Here is a 20,444-nt window from a genome sequence, read left to right as displayed (position 1 = left end):
TACTAGGGGTAGACATGTTATGATACAATATTTGAAAGTTTCTATATCTAAATTTTGATAATTCAATTTTTAAAATATTATATTAGTACCAGATCAATTTAATTTGATATGGTTCAATATATTAAATTTTGGGATATTCTGCGGTATGACAAATCAATAACTATAATTTGATTAACTTCAACGAATATGTACTCATAAATAGAGTATTATGATTTCGACAATTAACAAAAAATCTCAATTGTATCGTACTAAAACATTACACGTTTAGATATATGTATATATATATATATATATATATATATATATGTTTTAAATTTTCTGCTATTTTTATTACGATTATACAATGAAAGATGTCTAAGGGCTTGTCTAAGACCTCTGAGAGGTCGATAACGCCGTGTGAAGATTCGAGGATACCATAACTTCTACGGTATACCCTCGAGTCGTAACATACTTGGTATCACAGCATAAGGTTTTGTGTTTTGTCCTTAGGTTTCAAAGTTTCGTATCGTCACGTGTAGTAGAGTCTCGATCATCAGTGGTGAGTCGCGACACATATATGAGCGAGAGGCTATAGGATGATAGAGTTTCCCTTCTTCACTATTCTCATGTCATTCCATAGAACTTNAATTAATATTTAGATTTCTTATGTTGCTCAAATTCATACAAGTAACTCTCAAGGGTAAAATAATAGAACAAATAATGTCATTTATGCATTGATTTTGTGAAATGATAAATATTTAGGGTTATCTATTTTTAGTAAGGACGACACAATATAAATAGTAACGGAGGAAGTGATAAACTCTCTAATTTGCTAAATTTGAACGAGTAAAAGGATACATGTAATTTGATAGAGTGATTAAGTAAAAATGAAACGGAAAAATAATACATTGGATACTTATTGAAAGATGACCATTTCTATATTCTTCGTCTTTTCAAGGTATCCAAAACAAATACATTAGTTGTATTCGATGAGCCAACCACTATATATATATATATATATATATATATATATATATGCAAATAAATTTCAAACGACATCCTTCTGTTAATCAAGTACATTTCAAAATAGAGTTGTCAAAACATTTAGTTGGTAATAAAACTAGGTTGCATATTTAATAATAAATATGTTATGTATGTAACGAAATATGCTTCGGTATTCGGTATGTTATCTCTAAATATCAAATACCATATCAAATACAAAAGAAAAATGGATATCATACACCATACCAATTACCATAATACCGAAACTACAACATTAAAAGTTTCGGTAATATATGGTAATTCGGTATATACCATACCATGCCCCAAGTGCAGCATCCTAAAATTAAGCAAGTGCTGGTGTATAATACCGCCCAGAGTGTGTAAACTCGGAGCAGAGAAGAAGATAACATGTCAATAGATTTACGCTAATATTGCGATTCAAAATCCAAAAGACTGTTTTGCTAGTTGAGTTTCAAATTCCAAAATACTGTCAACATCTGCTTATACTAGTACATACAAGAGCTACTGACAAAAGCAGGACACAACAGACATAAGATAATATATGAAAAAGAACTGGCATTAGTTCCAGTGCAGTGCATTGTACATAATCCTGATGAGCATCATGAAAACTATCTTCATCCATCTTTACCACAGCTCCGCTTACCTCTTCTGGCGCTTTGGCACAGCCTGGAAAATCATCAAAGAATTTTTAAGCATATCACCCCAATGAGAGTGAGAGAGCGTAACTATAAGCAGAAAAGATGGAGCATGTTACAAAGACTTGCATATGTTCAATTCACTTAGCAAGTTTGCCTAATACTTTCAAAGATTAAAAAGCATAACCCATGACTATATGACAAGGAAAGGACATCAGGTGCTGCCAAGGAGGAGAAATTCGACATAGATGTTGAACAGAATTGTAATAACAAACCACAAAAGTGAGGGTCAAATCAGAATGAAATTGCAGCATAATCAAAGGGAAGTTGTTGCTTAACAACAGAGCACCAGTGGCAGCATAGGTAAGGGTTCTATGCAAAGCAAGTGTTAGATCCAAGCTAATGCTACAAATGGGGACGTAGGGGTCAAAATGTTAAAAACCACTAGTTAATTATTCAAGAATGACAGGTTGAAGGAAAAAAGAGCAACAAACCTCACATCTTTGTGTCCTAAAAAATATTATTTCAGGGCAAAAGGCAAAGGTTTGCTAAGGCTTTAAAGAGTTGTTTGGTTCACATACTAGTTATGTGGGAATTATAATACATGAATCTTTATGCAGCGAGTAATAGTGAAGGGATCATTATGCGGTGAATGATTAATAATATAGGAATTTGTTTTGCAAAGAATAATAATACTAACAAATGTTTACTAGGGATTACTAACTTTATGAGCACTTTGTCATTGAAAACTTTCACCCCTTTTCTCCTAATATATGTTTTTTTTTTAAAAAAAATCATAACTGTGGTGTATGGGCTAGCTTGCTTACACCTTGACTAATTCAAGGGGGATAACGGCTACCTCCACCAACCAGCACAGATGTTGGGTGCTACTCTACTTCTATAAATCTACCAGATGTTTGATTAATGAAATTCACTAAAAAGTAAATCATTTCCTTTTGTTTTTTGACAAATCAAACAAGGCCATCTCATTAATGACCTACCAAGTAAGTATAGAAAAAGAAACAATGTTGCTATATAAAGCAGTCACAGTAGCTGTTCTAAAATTTTGGATTAAGATGTGCAGATACGGTGTCATGTTTTAACATAAATTGAATGACTAGTTTTCATAATCACTAAAGTAGAGAAGTATGAACTTCAGCTTTTGAAATGTTACAAGTCAATAAATAACAGCTAAAAAAGCAAGCCAACTCAGTTAGTACCGTGCCACTGGAGAGAGGGACTGGAGTATTAACAGACTTCTTCAGAGAGGATGAGCAATCGGAACAAACAAATTCAGCTAGTTGTTTAGTTTGTTCAGTAGTCAAGCCCACACAGCCTGGGTGATACCTAGAAAGATCAGGGAAACAAATCGTAAGCATATTAAAAGTGAAATTGGATTAATGAGAAAGATGAAATGTTGTGTATACTACCAGTCCTTGCAGTGCTCACATTGTACCATTAAATCATCAGGGTTATAGGGCATCTCACATTTGCAATACCTTGATAGCCAAAAAAAAAGAAAAAAGAAGGGTAATATAGGAGAAATAAGATCGATGAATGAGGAAACAAAGTTTTTCATCTACTCACACTGCAACACGATCTGGAATAAAATCTCCAGTTGCCACTTTATACTCAAATCGAGAGTAGTAATCATCAGGACCAACACATTTAAGCTTGGTATAGTTCTTGAATGTATGAACTGTGCACTTTCCTTCTATAGTGTATGCACTTTGAACATCATGGTGGTCTGACAAGAATAACTCCTTTGATCCATGAAACTCTCTCCGCCCTCCCATGGACTCCTCTGGACGGTAATACCATGTAACATGTACAAAAGTATGCTTGTTCTTATCAGCTTCAATTTTATCAACCCGTGCTACATACGGAGCCTTATCGTTTTCTGATGGCCTCATCAACACACAGTCCCCAACTTCAAAAGTCATAAAAAGAAAAATCATATTCAGTTATGCAACCCCAAACACATATATTACTTGTCCAAACGGACATACCATACAATCTTTACCACCATCCACACCAATTCAAAACAAAATAAATTTCGTTTTGTCAATAAATAGAAACATAACAAAGTTATATTTGAATTTTTTTTAATTGCAAATATATCGTAAAAAATAATACTTCAAAGTATATATATCAACATAAGAAAATAAAATAAATCATATTGAAAAATACTAAAAAGGTATGTAAGTGGTTAACTCCAACTTAATTCTAAATATACATACAATATGTATAGAGATAAAATTTAATTTTTCGGTTTTCAGTTTTCTAAATCCCAAACCAAATAAAAAGTTCAAACAAAGTAAATTATAAATTTAAAATCAAACCAAAAATCTAAAAAAAACAATCCAAATTAAAATTCAGTTTAATCCAAATAGTGCACACTCTTATTCAGTCACCAACAATGTCGCCTCTCTAATGGTCATAAAACAAATGCAGCCACAATTTTAAACAATAAAATTAGGAAAAGCCCCAGTGGGCAAATTCAATTTGGGGGCCCATCATTTGGTGTGAGATGGATACTGATTTGATACGGATAAATTAGGTCATGGGCCTAACTCACGCTAATAAGACTAGCTGATATGAAAGGTGATTGCCCAGGACTTATAAACAAAAAACTATCTCATATGAAAGGTGATTGTCTAGGACTTATAAACAGAACACTCAATTCATTAATCAGCGGTATGGGACATTTTTCAATCAACATAAGCACTCAACAACAACATACCCTGTGTTGTTCACATGCACGTCTCAAAAATAGCCCTATTTTTGTGCTTCAAAACAACCTACATCAAACACTTTAATCTCCCAAGGAAATCCTAAGAGAACAAATAAAGTAGAAAACAAAAAAAAAATGAAAAATCCTAAACCCCACGTTCATTTTAGCTGGTACAAGCTCCAAATCGAGCTCACCTACCCAACCTAGTTACAAACCTATAGTATATCAGCACATTCAGTCAAGGTACATATGAACACCAAAAAATTTTAGGAAAAAAAAGTAAAATGTAAATGAAACAGTGAAAAGGGTGAGTGAAAATGTAAATGTAGATACCTCTGACCACATTGGTGGTGCCTGTAATGATGTGAAGGGGCAAGTTTCGTTTTTCAGGTCTCTTTGCCATTGGAAATGAGAAGCAAGAGTTGTTGTTATAGCAGTGAGGTCTAAAAAGGGGATTTTTTTTAGATAACCTTTAAGAGGAAAGATTGTATACTCAAAAGGGAAGAAGAAAATGCAGGTGCATTTTCATTGATTCTTCTGGATGATCCTTGACATTGATTTGCTTTCTCTGAAAATGAAGGTTCTTCTTTTATAAACCCTAGATTTCTTATTTATTTTTTTTTCGGGGCGGACGCGGCGAGGTAAGGCTAGCTAAACATGTATATAACGTGTTGTTCGGGAGAAGCTGATTCGCCACTTTAAAAAAGTAATTTCAAACTAATGCCACGTATTTCACGGACGTTATGTTAGCACTAACGCTTGTTTGGTTGGACAAATTTGGAGTCGATATGCTCGAAGATAAATTTCCAACAAATTTATGATCGTTAGATTCGAAGACGAATTAGGTAAAATTAGTAAAGGTAGTGTAATTGTTGAACTATATGTTTTATGCCGATTAATAAGTTGTTCAATAATGATGTCCAGTTTCGAGGTTTTCCAAGACGTTGAGTTCATTTCTTATGCCTAATGACATGTCAAGTGCCCAATTAACAATGTCGCTATTAGAGGTTTACTGGAATATCGGCTGCATTCCTAAAGCCAAGTTAGATGTGTCACGTCCCGAGCATACACCCTGGACGTGGCTGGAATCCAATGACCATTGCTGGCCTTGAGCGAACCCTTAACCTGACTTACTTAACTCAGCAGAAGACTTAAACATAAGATATAACTTAAGGAAATATCTTTAAAAGAAGTAATTATCCACAATGGCAACCCAATGTCTTAGTCATTTATAAGTGAAAGGAAAAGACTAAGAAAACTACTACCATCTGTGTATGAAGCCTCTAAAATAAAGAGGAATGTTGGGACAAGAACCCCTATCATCCTAACAACTGAAAACTAAAACAATAACTAAATGATAAGATGTCCTCTGAAAGGAAGGGAGGCTCACCAACTGACTATGTGTTGCTCACTGGATCAACGGTACGTCGAATGCTGATCCTAGTTACCTGCGTCTGCATCATAATACAATGCAGGCCAACTGACATCAGTAATTTGAATGTACGAGTATGCAAGTTGGAATGCTAACAACACTTAAGCTTGAAATTGAGTAAGAAGAAACAGTTACCTTGACTCTGCTCAAATCATGAATAACTTGACTCATTTAATATAATGCAATTTAAAAGTATGTGCAATATAAAGAAAATTGTCTGAAACATGCTGAAATCACTGAATGTATGCAAAAGACAATTAAATCTGGTATGTATGTAAAAATATAATTAAATTGATGTATATAAGAATACAATAACTACTATGGAAGTTTCTCTAACCGACAACCATCACTTAAGAGCTACAGTGATGATAAAGCGATCTACCTTATGCTGCCAGCGCATCCTATACCCGATCAAAGGTATAAGACATGAACTGCCTAATGGATCCACTAGTCTACTATGAAAAAGGTTCATTTAAAAAGTATGAACATTTTCTACCAATGGTGGATACATGGTATATGGGGGCTGTGAGTTGTCTGAACTCTCCCCCATATCGGTGATCAATACTACTCCTAAAAATATGTTGGCTCTTATGTTTTAAAAACATACTGATTCTGTGGTTTTGATGCTATTGCTCAAAATACTTGGCTCAAAGCTATCTTGGAAATCATAGTTTCCCTGCTTGCTTCTTTTGGAAAGTTATAGTTCTTTTCTGAAAGTTTGCCCTAAGGCTCCTTGGAAATCAAAGTTTTGTTACTAGTTAAATGTTAAACCATTTTAAGTCTCTTTGGGAATACTTAGTCCCCATATACCTTTGAAGAAAAGAACTTCAACTTACTCTTTATTTAGCTTGGAAATTCTGTCTTAAAACAAGGTTAAAATATTTAAAGAAGACTCTTGAAAACCTTAAAGAACTTTACTTTAACTTACTTCTTAGGTTTAGACTTGACTTCTTAACTTCCTTGACTTTGATCTTAACTTTCCTTGAATTGAATTATGAATTCAAAGTTCATGATCTCATGATTATGGATGATTTCATGATGTTTAAATGTACCTTAGATTGTTGAAATCAACCAAGAAATATGGGTACATCACTTGGGAACTAGTACAAAAAGATGGGGAATAAACAGGGTCTCTGGGCGTCCTTGGTGCTCTGAGGAGAGTGGAGCGCAAGAGCCTGACGGACAGAGGTTGCCCAGAGAGGTTCTGGCTGGTGCGGCGCCCTAGGGTCTGTCAGACGGGCGTTTCAAATTTTCTTCTTCATTTTTCATCTCTAAACCCTCTAAACTTTCATGGATCTCATCCCAATCACTTAGGATCACTAATAACCTCAATACCCAATAGATTCGACTAAAAAACAGCCCTAAAACACGAATCCAATAAACTAAAAGCATACTACAACTCAATCAACAAGAATTCTACCATTATTTTTGAAAAACTTCAATGATCATCATTCAACCTACTCTAAAGTCGTTGAATTATACAAATTGGTGTGTGATTGAACTAACGCAACAGAGAACTGTCTTGCATACCTTAAATAGGGATCACCCTCGACGAATTCCACTCGACGATCTTGATATTCTTTATCTTTCTCCCTTCTCCTTCTTCTCTTCTCTTTTCTCCCAAGCCCTAAGCGTGAATAACTTCTCTAAAACTGGCTAAAAGCTTAGTTTTACCCTTAATTAACCTTTAAAACAAATTAGGAAATAGTTGGATAGGCATATCTCCCTCATACGATATCGAAAATGTGCAAACTAAACGTTGTTGGAAATATCTTTACAAGGGCTTTCCAACCATATAAAAAACTGAAACTCATCTTGAGCTAGAAGTTATGACCATTCGAAAATGACCAAAAACTCACTTTCTTAATTAAAGAAATTTTCTAGATTTTTCCTATTCTTTTAAAAAATGATGAATTTTAGTTTCTTAGCAAATTCTTGGCTATTAAGAGTTATGAGATGTTATAAGATGTTAAGGGACATACGGGTCTACATAGGTAGCACGGGCGTCCCAGGTTTGAGGCCAGACGACATCTGCCAAGGTCTTCATGCATCAGACAAGCAACATAGGCCAACGACATGAGGAATTAGCCAAGGTCTATGTGCATCTTTCTAGCTGGCGACATCGATCATGGCATGCGCACATCGGCTAACCGAGGCCAAGCGGCATCATACAGGGTCTGCGCATCGGACATGCGACATCGGCCAACAGCAGGCGTCATCAGTCGTGCCCTGTGCACAATAGTTGTAATCTATAAGCATCGGCCAGGAGACATCGATTGTGGCGTGCGCACTTTGGATAACCGAGGGCAGGCGGCTCAGCCAAGGCCTACCCATATCGAACATGCGACATCGTCCAACAACATGCGACATCAGACGTGGCTTGTGCGTATCTGTTGACACCCAATTTTGACCTTTCTCGATAATAATTAGTTTTTAAGCTTCTTAATCTTTTAAACGATTTAGAATAATTAGTTTTATAAAGTTCAAATATTTCAAGGTCTTTTTAAATATTTTGGCCTGTTATTATCGTATTTTGAATAATAAATATATTTCATATAATATACATTTTATGACTATACGAATATCATCTCGAGAAAGATTTTGTGTCATTCAAATATCTTACTAATTAGTGTGGTTATATAAATTAATTAGTTTTATAATTAAGTCAATTATTTTTATTTCATTAAGATTAAGGAGATCATTAATTAATTTTTATTAATTCGTCTTATTTATTTTAGCTGAATTGCTAACTAGAGTCATTCGGTTAAATTGTTAATTTCGATCGGCTTCAATTAAGATTTGTATGGTCATTTCTTAATTGAGATTTTTCTACTTTAGTTGCAAGATCAAATATTTGGGCCTTCAATTTCTAATGCCCAGCCCACTTCGTCAGCGTCCTTCTAATTTACAGCAATTCCAAATAGGGAAAATTTCATATATGACAAATTTATTTGATTAAATAATATTATATGGGTATAGTTTACCTAATTACATTCTATAGGTATAGTTTAGTTATTTTAGGTATTTTTAATTTTGGATATAGGGTTTCTTTTGTTTTTTATTTATACAATTTTATTTTAAAAAGTGATTTGTAACTGAAGCGTTAAATATGCTAACAATAAATATAGATAATGCCATAATTTAAGGTAAACGTACCTTTTTTAAGGTAAACGTTCAAATTCAATTTTTTTTTTCAAAAAAAATAAGAATTATACAACAATTAAAACAAAAGATAAACTTGTTTTTGTTGTTTATAAAACAGCAGTTCATCAATTTTTTAATTTTCTCTTTGTAATCGAATTCAAGTAAGTGTTCATTGGTTGAAAATTCATGTTTATTATTACAATAATTATACAATGTTCTATTGGATTTACAAATTTTGATTTATGTGCGTTCGTTATTGTTGAGTCAATTTATTTATTTTTTTGAAAAACTGATTTCAAAATATGATTATTTTAAGCAGAAATTTCGTACTATACAATTATATACTTTTTGTTGATGTAGTATTTGTATATTATAAAGAAGATCAGTGTAAGCGAATACAGGTAATCGTTGGTGATAATTGTATATAGCCATAAAGTAAGTGTTTTGCTTTTGATACAATTATATACTTTTTTATGATGTAGTATTTGTATATTAATAAGAATATCACTATAAAATCAATTCAGTAATTTGATTGTATAATATATACAAAAACAGTCAATTTTAAAAGAAGTCATGTACAGATTAATTTTTGTATATGTCTACAAACTTACTTTTTTTATATATTAATATATGTACATGAATATAGTAGTTAAACATGGCAATATATACAACTGTCTAAATGACTTTGTATATACTCCAATAATATATAAATTTAATATATACTAACTTCAATAATTTGTATATAACTACTAAAATATACAAATTACAATTTTTGTATATGTATATAAACTTAATATATACTAACTTCAATAATTTGTATATAACTAATAAAATATATAAATTATAATCATATATGAAATTTTTTCATTTGTATAACTAAGTCCAATTATTTTTTGTATATATATACAAAAACAAAAATAATAATGAGCCTTTAATATACAATCTGCTACTACCACTATTAAGACTTAGTATATTATTCATTATACATAACTTAAAGTATGTATAAAGTAATCAAATCTACAGACACATATACAAGTATATAACTAAAACATGTGTGTACTAAACATGCAATATACTATATACAATTATGTGAATACAAAATTTACTTAAACAATAATTTTTTGTATATTGACATCTAAGTAACAAAAAAGTTGTATCTAAATTTGTGTTTTAGCCACTACCTCATGATTATGATGTTCTTCAGATCCGTCAACTTCACATGCATTTTCCTCTGAATCAATGTTTACTGCTTTCCTCTTTCTTCCTCCTTGTACAATTTTAATGCTTCTAGCTTTAGCATTGTTAATAACTTCTTGAACTGCCGTAGGGTCATATTTTTTCTTTGATCTCAATCTTCCATTGTTTGTTCATGTTGAACTTGTTTTGATTTTACCATAGACCCTACATCAACCCCAAAATCTTGAGTTAAACCCATTGAAAACGATGGTAAATTGTCAACAAAATTGACATGCAATGGAATACCTATGGTAATCCTCATAGATGAATATGATTCATTCATTCTGTGACTAATTTGAAATCTAATAACAACAAACAATCGATTATTTCATAAAAAGAATATGAAAAAACATAAGAAACACAAACATATACAATTGTTGCATAAGAAAAAAAAAGGAAAACGACTAAAATTTAGGAGTACCTACGAAAATTGAATTCAACTTCGGGAGGGAGTAATTGAATTTTGGACAATTTGAAATTCAAATTGGATAGAAGTATTAATTGTAGGAGAAAAAGGTAGAATATGAATAGGAGAGATAATATTGTTTTGTGTAAAATTATATACAAATAAAAAAAAAGGTTTTTATACTATTGGTTATATAATAGGTGGTGGACCCCATTAATTATAGCAAAAAAAAAACTATAATTATAGAAAGTAAATAAATTAAACTATACCCCTATTATATAATTACTTAGGAATGTTTGCCATTCCATATAATTTTCCCTTTCCAAATAACAGATGACCCAGCCCATTCCTTTTCGTCCGGCCCAACTCTCTTCTTCAACAAAGAATTAATCAAATTTGGGTCCAACTCTCTTTCCGTCTTTTCTTTACTGTATTTATTTTACTTGTTAATATTTGTCGTTAATTTTAGGGTTGATAAAATTCAAATCCATGTAAGACGCTCGTTGTGTTTTATCAACTTAACTACATTGATCACTCTAAATGAACTTAAAAGATAATAATAATTCTATTGTTGGTTAAGGTTTCCCTTTCCCCCTTTTCAAAAATGGAATAAAAATAGCTTTATTTTTTCCATTCAAATTTAGTTAATATTATTTTAGCCAAATAAATTAATTATTGGATAACCACGTGTTAGTGGGCATTTCGAGTGCCTTAAAACCCTGCTCGAAGTGCTAATATGAACCCCCTAATTCCCTTAAATATTTTCAATCCCTTTACTATTTTTATCCTTTGAGAATAAGTTTTCTTGATTTTTCTTCAAAAATTAATTGTCGACTCTAAACCAGTCTTTATTTAAATAAAACAGTATCATCGGTAATCTGCACGCATCAGTCAGGCAACACCGGTCATGGCCTGTGCGCAGCGGCTAGCCGAGGCTAGGTGACATCGGCCAACTAACATAGACCGTGGACAAGTGACATCATCTATGTCTTGTACATCGGTCATGGCCTGTGCGCAGCGGCTAGCCGAGGCTAGGCATCGGCCAACTAACATAGACCGTGGACAAGCGACATCATCTATGTCTTGTACGCATTAGTCAGCTAAGGTTTGCGAGACCAAGCGACATTGTCTTGACCCCTACCTATCAGTCAGCCGACGTGGCTTGCCCGCAATGGTCAGTTGACGTGGCCTGCCCGCATTGATAAGTCAACATCGAACGTAGCTTGCCCGCATCATCTATGGCCTCTATGCATTATACAGTGACGTCACCGTGGCAAAATCGACTGAGGTCTAGTCGACAACATATGGATGTCCATGTTGTACAAAAATCAAAAGAGTGTGGAACACCTTTCATGCATAAACACATCATATATTTTGACATTTTTATCTATTTTCTATCATCTATTCTCAATGTTTTTGCCTCACGAGATTCATTCGTATCAATTTTCACTATTTTTACGGTTCATACGATATTGAAACATGTTATATTTGCACAATTATGTACTCAATCATTTGTTTCACATACTAAGAACTGTTTTACAGTATTTCCCTATTTTTCCATTTTTTATTCATTTTTTTAAAAAAATATTTTTATGGTTTAATATATTTTGCGTCACAATTGAAAACCCAAAATTTACTCAATTGTTGGATTTAAAGTTACTACATTTATTATAACTTTTCTTGTATTACTTTTTTTTCATTCTTTTATTAATTTATTACTTATTTTTCAAAATTTTCTGAAAAAAATTAAAAAATTATTGATAACTATCTCTCTTTATATATAAGAATTAAATAGTAATATAGATCTTAGTTTCTTTTGAAATAAGAACCAAACATCTCAAATTTAATCTCTGGTATAATTTATACTTGCATTTTATTTTTTATTTTTTATTTTTATATAGAAGCAGTAAAATGCAACAAATTAATTTACTATGTGTGTTGAAACTCATACTAGGATGTTATGCAACCGCACAATGTTATATTATGTTGAAACTTATTAATTATTTGCTTTATATGTTAAATCAAACAACCTTTTTAAGTTCATTTATTTTTATTACTTCTTTCATCATTATTACATATGTTTTAATTTGATTGAAACGATTTAAAAATAAAATGAAATTTTATAATTTTACCTTAAGATATACATTATTACTAAAATGTTAGTAAAAATTTTATGTTTTAATGCATGTCATATGATATATTTAAATTAAATAGTTAATAAACATAGAAACGAGTAACATTAATTTTCTAGACTAACTAAAAAGGTAAGAATTTTTTTAATAAAGATAGGAGTAAGGATAATGCACAATTACCTCCTCAATTTATGTTCGAAATTCCAGAGACACATTTATATTATACTAAGGTCCTATTACCCCCTGGACTATTTTATTAATAATTTTCTACCCCTTTTCGGCCTACGTGTAATTATTTTGTGGGCCCAACGCTAATTGATTTTTTTCAAGATAGTGCCACGTAGGCCGAAAAGGTTAGAAAATTACTTATAAAATAAGTTTAGAAGGTAATAATACCTTAGTATAGTATAAGTGTGTCTATGAGATTTCTGGCATAGGTTGAAGGGATACTTGTGCATTTTCCATAGGAGTAACATTAATACGTTTCTAATACCCGATACTTCAAAGTCCAAAATATGGTTGCTTTAAAGTGTGTTTGGTATGAAGGAAAATGTTTTTCGTGGAAATATTTTTCTAGAATACAAGTAGATATTTGACTTATTTTTTCATGTTTGTTTGGTGAGTAGAAAATATTTTTGGGAAATTATTTTAGTGTTTGATTTTTGAATGAATTTCCGAAAACATTTTTCTCAAAAACATTTCCATGGAAAACATGAAAAATGAAAAACATTTGTCTAATATAATAATTATTAATATCAAGGGTTTTGAAGTTTAAAATATTTTTGAAAAACAAATTTTAATTTTTTTTGGGGGGAGGGGGGAAGGGATGGGTTCGAGGATAGGTTGTGAAAAAATGAAATTTTGAAGTTTAAAATATTTTTTAAAAAATAAACTCAATTTTTTTTTTTTGCGGGANTTATTTTTTTTTGGAATTTGGGGGAGGGGGGTGTCGAGGGTAGGGGTGAAAAATGATATTTTGAAATTAGAAAATATTTTTTAAAAAATAAACTTAATTTTTTTAGGCGTAGGAGAGTTGGTATGATGGTGGGTTGGGGGCTGGTAGGGTGGGNACTGGTGAGGAGTGGATATGAGGAAAGTTGGAAGAGAGTTTTGAAAAAAAAATTCTTAAGTTTTGAAGGAAAGTCACTTTCCTTAAATTTGAGGAAAATGATGATTTCAAAAATATTTAACCCAATCAAATATGAGTAAATTTAAAAATAAATATTTTTCTTCCTACCAAATACACCCCTTACTGCTTTGTATTTGTAACTTATTATTATAAAAATTATTATAACTTTATTATTATAAAAATAAAATAAAGTAAGTACACCAAGGTGAGATTACATTATGATAGGCCTAAAGTCAACTACCCCAAAAAAGGCTACATACCCTGCAATGATTTCACTCATCTATTAATTTATTTATCTAATAAAGTAATAGAATACATTGCATATTCCTCCTTTTATTCTTTTGGAAAGAAAGAAAAGACAAAAATATAATAAAAATAATACGCGATTTAAATTTAATAGAAAATAAAATTAATAAATAAGTAAAATTCAACCCCTTACCTACCCACACAATGCCAGTGCTATCAATGATAACTTAGACCCAATTCTGACAAAGGCTCCCAAATATGGGCTTCCTTTTCAAATATGGGTCGGGCTTTTCTTAGTTTCATCATATTATTATTTGGTTGGGTGTAATTACTGTAAAATGAATTTGTTAGATGATTGTCATTAAGACTGGGTAATGGATCGGATCAAATTGGTATCGGATCGAAATGGAACGGAATGTATTAATCGATTTGTTGATCAGTATCAGGATGAACCGAATTAAAATTATCGGAACGGATATTTGGTTCCGTCCCGTCTCACTATATACCGGGATGGAATCGGAACGGACCGGAATGGAACGAGATGAATCGGATTGGAATGACCAAGTCTTTTTTGCCTTTCTCGTTTTATACAAATTCAAATTGTATATAATTTCTCTCTTTCTCGTTTTATACAGTTCAATTCTGTCTTTCTCGCTTTCTCGTTTTATACAATTCGATTCAGTTGTATATATATAGCGAATTATACATATATATATATATATCTATATTGCTTATGTACTTATATGAAGCATATTTTCATAAAATATTAAATATTTCCAATCAAGAAATAAGTAAATGCCACGCAAAGTACAATGGAACAAGTGAATCATGGCTTTTGGGCGCAGGCAGGCGGTACTCTCCAAAAGATAAAACTAGCTAGTACAAACTAAATAATTCCATAATTAAAGATGATAATAGGAAGATCTATAGCAGCTATTACAAGCACTTTATATATTTGGTCTAATAAAAAGTTGATTGTGTCACAATAACTTGTACTACTACATGCATACAAGTAATATGCAAATTAATTAAACATCCTTGATATTAATAATGACAATCTTAATTCAGAGGAGAGAAGGAGTCATATCCATTGGGAAATGGTTAGCAAGAACATTATCCATATAGTAATGTGGATGAGCAGCATCCATCACAACAAACTGCATATCTTCTGATGGCTTCCAATGCCTCTTTCTTTGATTGATAAACCAGTTGTTTATTTGCTTCTGATCCAATCCCGTTGATTCAGCTAGTGCAAGCTTCTGAGATTCCTGTAAACCAAGAATCGCGCAATGTAACTTGATCGCGTAAAATAACTATATATTGTCATTATTGTATATAAGATGGACACACATCACAACCTTACTTGTCTTATAAGGCGAGAGAATTAATACGTAGATATTGAGCTAAGGACTGATTTATTTAACAATTTAGAAAAGCAATACTTCTGCTTTTCCAATTTAAGTGATATAAGGTCAAGAAGTGAAGTTATTAATAGGAATGAGGGAGGATCATACCGATGGATATGGCCATTTAATATGTCTAAGCCACCAATCCACCAATTGTTGCCTTGCTTCCTTAGGCAGCTTGCCTTTCTTCCTCTTCTTCATGAACTCCTGCTTAAGGCTTCCCAAGTAACCGCTGTACTTACGCAACAATTGACCTTTGAGCTCTCTATCCTCAGCCTGGGGGTCGATGAAACTGTTATTCACGTCAACCTCTTCATCAGATGATCCATTCCTATCCATTGCCTCGCCCAAAGCTACAACTTTAAGACTTAAATTAGCATAACCATTCTCCAAGAAAAAAAGGAACAACCATAGCTGAGAATATATCTTGGCTTATAATAACATTATAGAAAAAATCACTAGCTACTAGGATACGAGATAAGCTTTGAGTATGAGTACTCAGCTGGTTCTCTTGGGACGTGCTCAAAAGTTTGGCACGTTAGATTAGCCAACACTACAGGCTAACATAAATCATTTTGCTCTAAGGCATTTGGAAACTTCTCAGTAGTTTCTTACACAAGAAGAGTAACAAAAATATGCTAGAGTTAATACAATCAAAAACAACAAAGCGATTCATAACTCACACTATATCTAGGCAGAGAATAAGAAGCTTATAAATTTAATGAGAAACTTTACTTATTCCCTATATACTTGAGAACGAACTATTAAGAGTCGTTTGGTTGGGAACAAATTACTATTCTAGGATAACTTATCCCACCATGTATCTCATCACTATGGTAAAAATAGTGAGATGAGTTATCTCAAGCATGACAACCAAAGAAGAAACAAAATTTTAATACCATCACTATTTTCTTATGCCACACTAATTATTTGTATCCTTCTCACCAAACGACCCGTTACTATTTACTACTTATCAAAAAATACACATGAGAGTAACTATCCAAAAAAAGCCAATTTCTTCAGTTGTCTCGTAATTGCAAGCAGTTAAGCCGCTCGCTTCTATTAGACTCCTCAAGATTCAGTTTTTAAAATCAGTGGGTCCTTCAGAAGCCCAACAGCTACTCAACAAATGTTGTCTTCTTTATCCCATTAAAGACTCCATTGAGTACCATAGATTATTAACTTCACACGTTTGCTATGTTTTGTCTATTATGTGAATAAAAAAGTCCAAGCAAAGAAATTTCCATAGAACTTTAGCTGAACAAGGGAACACTTGTCAATAAGCATATGAACAAATATACAATGAGATCAAACTAAGCAAGCCGGTATTGACCAAGATGAATCCTTTGAATTCCGAAATTCATTCGATTAGATATTTGCTCCCTAAAAATGGAAATAAACTCAAAAGAGTAATAAAAATCAAAAAGACGTATTGATGAAAACACACCAACTACATAATCCAATGAATTAAACAAAAGTATAACACATCAAGTAGGTTATATGATACACTCCAATCAAAGCTCCAAATCTAATCAAGAGTATTTTATGGGTCCCCACTAAAAGGCAGGTGCATTTCGCAATTCTGTCTTGTATCTTTCTATTCTTTTAAAGTGTCTAAAGAAAACATTAAGAGGGACCTCATGGAATTATGTCGAAAGATTGGAACTATTTGTGCGATACTGCTTATCATTCAGCCGATCAAGGACTTCTTCACAGACCATATATGAAACTTAACTGCTTGCTAAGATGAATTGGAGCTTTCAAAGTTAAACAAATACAGATTGAAATCCAAATGCATACAAACTATTGCCATTAGATGGAAGTTCCTTTTTCAGTGTTCATTTAGCTTAAACGGTGTAACATTTAAGCATTCGTAGTTATGAACCATTTCCAAGACAACCAACTAATTCAGCACATCTTTCCAAATACCTAATAGATGTAAAATCATCAAAAACACTACTACTTAGCAACAAAAATAGTTATAGAGAATGATTCCAGTAATATATAACAACCATGAAAGAATGCTTCTACAAATTTAGTTTAAACATGTTATGAAGTATAGATAACTTAACGTTAATTTGTGGGGTTACCAATCAACACGATTAACGAGAGAAACATGTAATAAATAACCTTTTTCAAAACTCAAAAGTCTAATATTTTAAACTATCAAAGCATGAAACATAAACTCAACTAACTTTGAGCAACATAATACCCACACATAAATTGACTTCAAATGAAAGCTTATGTTGAAAAAAATTGATTAAAGAAAGAAAATGTAATAATCTGCTCCTTACAACAACATACCGGTGTATCCAACGTGCAAAATCACCTAAGACTGGTTGGTACATAGCTATCCCCCCCACCCCCTCCCTTTCTACCTCAGTATACTTACAAAAGACCCTCAACACAAGAGAAACAAAAAACTTACTTCATAGAGTGTGAGAAGTAAAACCAAAGTAATATAATTTTGAAATTCATATTCACCATCATAATATATGTAGCTTCAATACAGAAAACTAGGGTTAATACATTATTAAATCTTGAGCTAGTCATCAATTAATCTGTGATTGGCACATGATAGAACAAACAAAACCTGTACATGAATAGTAGGGGAAAAAAGCTGGAACAAGAAAGACATATTTCCCAGGGTCATTCCAAATAAAGAACAAGACAAGTTGAGTTTATTCAGCATACACAAGCATCCAGTTTGAAATGATTAACAAGGGACAAATATATCTTGCTGTTTACACATACAACTAGCACCACACAAATATTATGAACATGTAGAACAAGAACCAAAATAAGATAATTATTCTTTTTTTATATATATAAAATTCCAGGTAGTATCCCTGGCAGATGTATTTCATTGAATGAATAAGATACTTATTCATTGAGACAGAAACAAAACTATTTTAAAAAATCATTGTGAAATACAAGAAGGTAAAGTAAATTGATAAAAAATAGAAAATAAATGATCTGCATACGGAATTGAGCTTATTTTATTAGTACATAATAATTAATTAATGACTGATATCATTGGAAACATGCACATGCAGAGGACATTAATTTATAAAAGAATAAACTCAAGTAAACAGTTAGGATCTGAAAAGAATAAATGACACCCATTTTAAGAAATGAAGAAAAAAAATTGATATATATATCTCACCAGATTCATGAGAAGAATTAGGTGCAAGAGTTAAAGCTTTGAACTGACACTCAATTCTTGATAGAAAAACCATGGCTTCCTTGAAGGGTTTTGAGAGTTCTTGTTCATATTTTATCAGCATCTCACAATAAGCCTCCATGAACTGATCTAGTGCAGGATCTTCTCCAATGATTCCACCACTACTACTACTACTGCTACGGCCCATTGTTGCTGACGTGGCACATATTTCCTCTAGCCTTGCCACCACTTCCGGCGGAGCTCCTATCTGCAGTTGGTAAAAAAAAACTAGGTTTTTTCAGCTACTGTCCCTTTCACACACGACTTTGTTTTCAGGGTTTTTATTGAATTGTTGCAGAGAGTCACTTTCAAGGTAGAAAAAATCATTAAAATTTCAAGAAATATTAAAACCCATGTTCAAAAATATAATCTTTGAATTGTTGAAAAAAAATGAATTTTCTCTTTGTTAATGGGGGGGGGGGGTGGTGAATTTCACCTTTTGACAATTGAGATAAGCAGTCAAGAGACGATGGTAGTGAGGATGAGCCATAATCTTTGACTTGATGGAAGAAGAAGAGTTGTTGTCTTCTTGAGGATTATTGTTGTTGTTGTTGTCCAGGAAAGGAAGAAAAAGGATGTTGTTGTTGCTTGTTTCTGCATTGTTATTGTTAGTTAAAGAAGGAGGAGGAGGCATCATCATCATCATTGGAGGAGCACAAATTGTTACATTTCCATTTCCATTTCCATTTCCGTTGTTGTTTTCATGATCTCCATATCCCATCATCATTAAACAAGATGTATTAGTATTTCCACTAGAACCACCCTCCATTATTCTCTCACACACTTTCTTCTTCAGTCTTAATTTTGTTCCTTTCTATTTGTTTTTGCCTATGAAAACCATCTCTCTCTCTCACACACACACACAGAGAAAAAAAAAGAAAAGAAAAAAACCTCTGTATAACAGTAAATCTCTCTTCTCTTTTTGAGGAGGGTGTGTGTGTGTGTAAGTGATCTCCCGAGTTTTTTGCTTACTGATATCAGGCTTTTTCACAGCAAATCCTTAATGGAATACATAGTTAGCAATACTACTAGTCAGAAAAAAGCAAACACACAATATTCCTTTTTTCTTTTTCTAAAAAATAATTAGTAAAAAACAGTGTATTGTTCACTTTTCTTTTTTTTTTCTCTCTCTATAGTGTGTTGTAGCAAGAAGCAAAGACTATGAAAAACATGAAGATGTTAAAGGGTTAGCTTGTATTTGGGTGCAAAATTTTTACCTTCCCAATGAAAACTCATACCCCTTTTTTCTTCACTGCCACTGAAACACTGTCATTATCTGCCAATATCCCTCCTCTACTCTCTTCACTCCACTCCTAGTGAGAGAGAGATATACAAAGTTTAATTTTTATATTTTTAGAATGATCAAATCGAGGTGCAGTGTAATTTCTTCTGTGTTTTTATGTGTTTCTTGGTTTTTGGGTTATTGGAAAACAGACAAGAGTAAGCGAGTGAGAGTTCCTTACCAATATTGTAACTTGAGACCTATTTGTCCCTTAATTGAATATGATTCTTTTTGCTTTGCTTCTTCTTTCAACCACTAAATTAACTTTATATCATTATTTTATATTAAAAATTAGATTAGCATACACATTATTATACTAGTAGTAAATTAACAAAAATACTACTTTTCAAGAATAAAACGTGAAGAAAACTTATCTTTTTTAGAGGGAGAGGGGGAAAAAATAGACACACAACAAAGGTGTGAATTGTGATGTGAGT

At 32.3% G+C, this 20,444-nt stretch overlaps 2 protein-coding genes across 5 annotated transcripts; both read right to left on the bottom strand.

The window, feature by feature from the left end:
- Positions 1-1,392: 1,392 nt before the first annotated feature.
- LOC107010512 (chromatin remodeling protein EBS-like) lies at positions 1,393-4,951 on the bottom strand. Its single transcript, XM_015209801.2, has 5 exons — positions 4,705-4,951; positions 3,225-3,567; positions 3,068-3,136; positions 2,858-2,984; positions 1,393-1,668 (listed from the first exon to the last, which is right to left on the bottom strand). Exons 1-5 carry the CDS (start codon positions 4,772-4,774, stop codon positions 1,642-1,644), a joined length of 636 nt encoding a protein of 211 aa, XP_015065287.1. The 5' UTR covers positions 4,775-4,951; the 3' UTR covers positions 1,393-1,641.
- A 10,022-nt stretch (positions 4,952-14,973) lies between these two features.
- Positions 14,974-20,177, bottom strand: LOC107009009 (homeobox protein knotted-1-like LET6). 4 transcript variants are annotated; one of them, XM_027914173.1, is made up of 5 exons: positions 19,943-20,177; positions 19,162-19,433; positions 18,669-18,933; positions 15,611-15,861; positions 14,974-15,364 (listed from the first exon to the last, which is right to left on the bottom strand). In XM_027914173.1, exons 1-5 carry the CDS (start codon positions 19,959-19,961, stop codon positions 15,161-15,163), a joined length of 1,011 nt encoding a protein of 336 aa, XP_027769974.1. In that variant the 5' UTR covers positions 19,962-20,177; the 3' UTR covers positions 14,974-15,160. The 4 variants fall into 4 exon arrangements, with proteins under 4 accessions (XP_027769974.1, XP_027769975.1, XP_015063740.1 ...); XM_027914174.1 differs by having other exon boundaries at positions 19,162-19,319; positions 19,943-20,176; XM_015208254.2 differs by having other exon boundaries at positions 19,162-20,176.
- Positions 20,178-20,444: the final 267 nt, after the last annotated feature.

This window comes from Solanum pennellii, chromosome 2 (genome assembly GCF_001406875.1).
Source record: "Solanum pennellii chromosome 2, SPENNV200".
Lineage (NCBI taxonomy): Eukaryota > Viridiplantae > Streptophyta > Magnoliopsida > Solanales > Solanaceae > Solanum > Solanum pennellii.
Note: the sequence above shows the minus strand (reverse complement) of the source record. Positions and strands in the feature narration are given on the sequence as shown.

Coding starts and splice junctions, on each gene's coding strand:
- LOC107010512 (XM_015209801.2), bottom strand. CDS start 4,774: ATGGCAAAGAGACCTGAAAAACGAAACTTGCCCCTTCACATCATTACA. Junction 3,568..4,704: donor CACCACCAATGTGGTCAGAG/GTATCTACATTT, acceptor TGACTTTTGAAG/TTGGGGACTGTGTGTTGATG. Junction 1,669..2,857: donor TCCCTCTCTCCAGTGGCACG/GTACTAACTGAG, acceptor ATGATTTTCCAG/GCTGTGCCAAAGCGCCAGAA.
- LOC107009009 (XM_015208254.2), bottom strand. CDS start 19,494: ATGGAGGGTGGTTCTAGTGGAAATACTAATACATCTTGTTTAATGATG. Junction 18,934..19,161: donor CTTATCTCAATTGTCAAAAG/GTGAAATTCACC, acceptor TACCAACTGCAG/ATAGGAGCTCCGCCGGAAGT. Junction 15,862..18,668: donor TAATTCTTCTCATGAATCTG/GTGAGATATATA, acceptor TAAGTCTTAAAG/TTGTAGCTTTGGGCGAGGCA.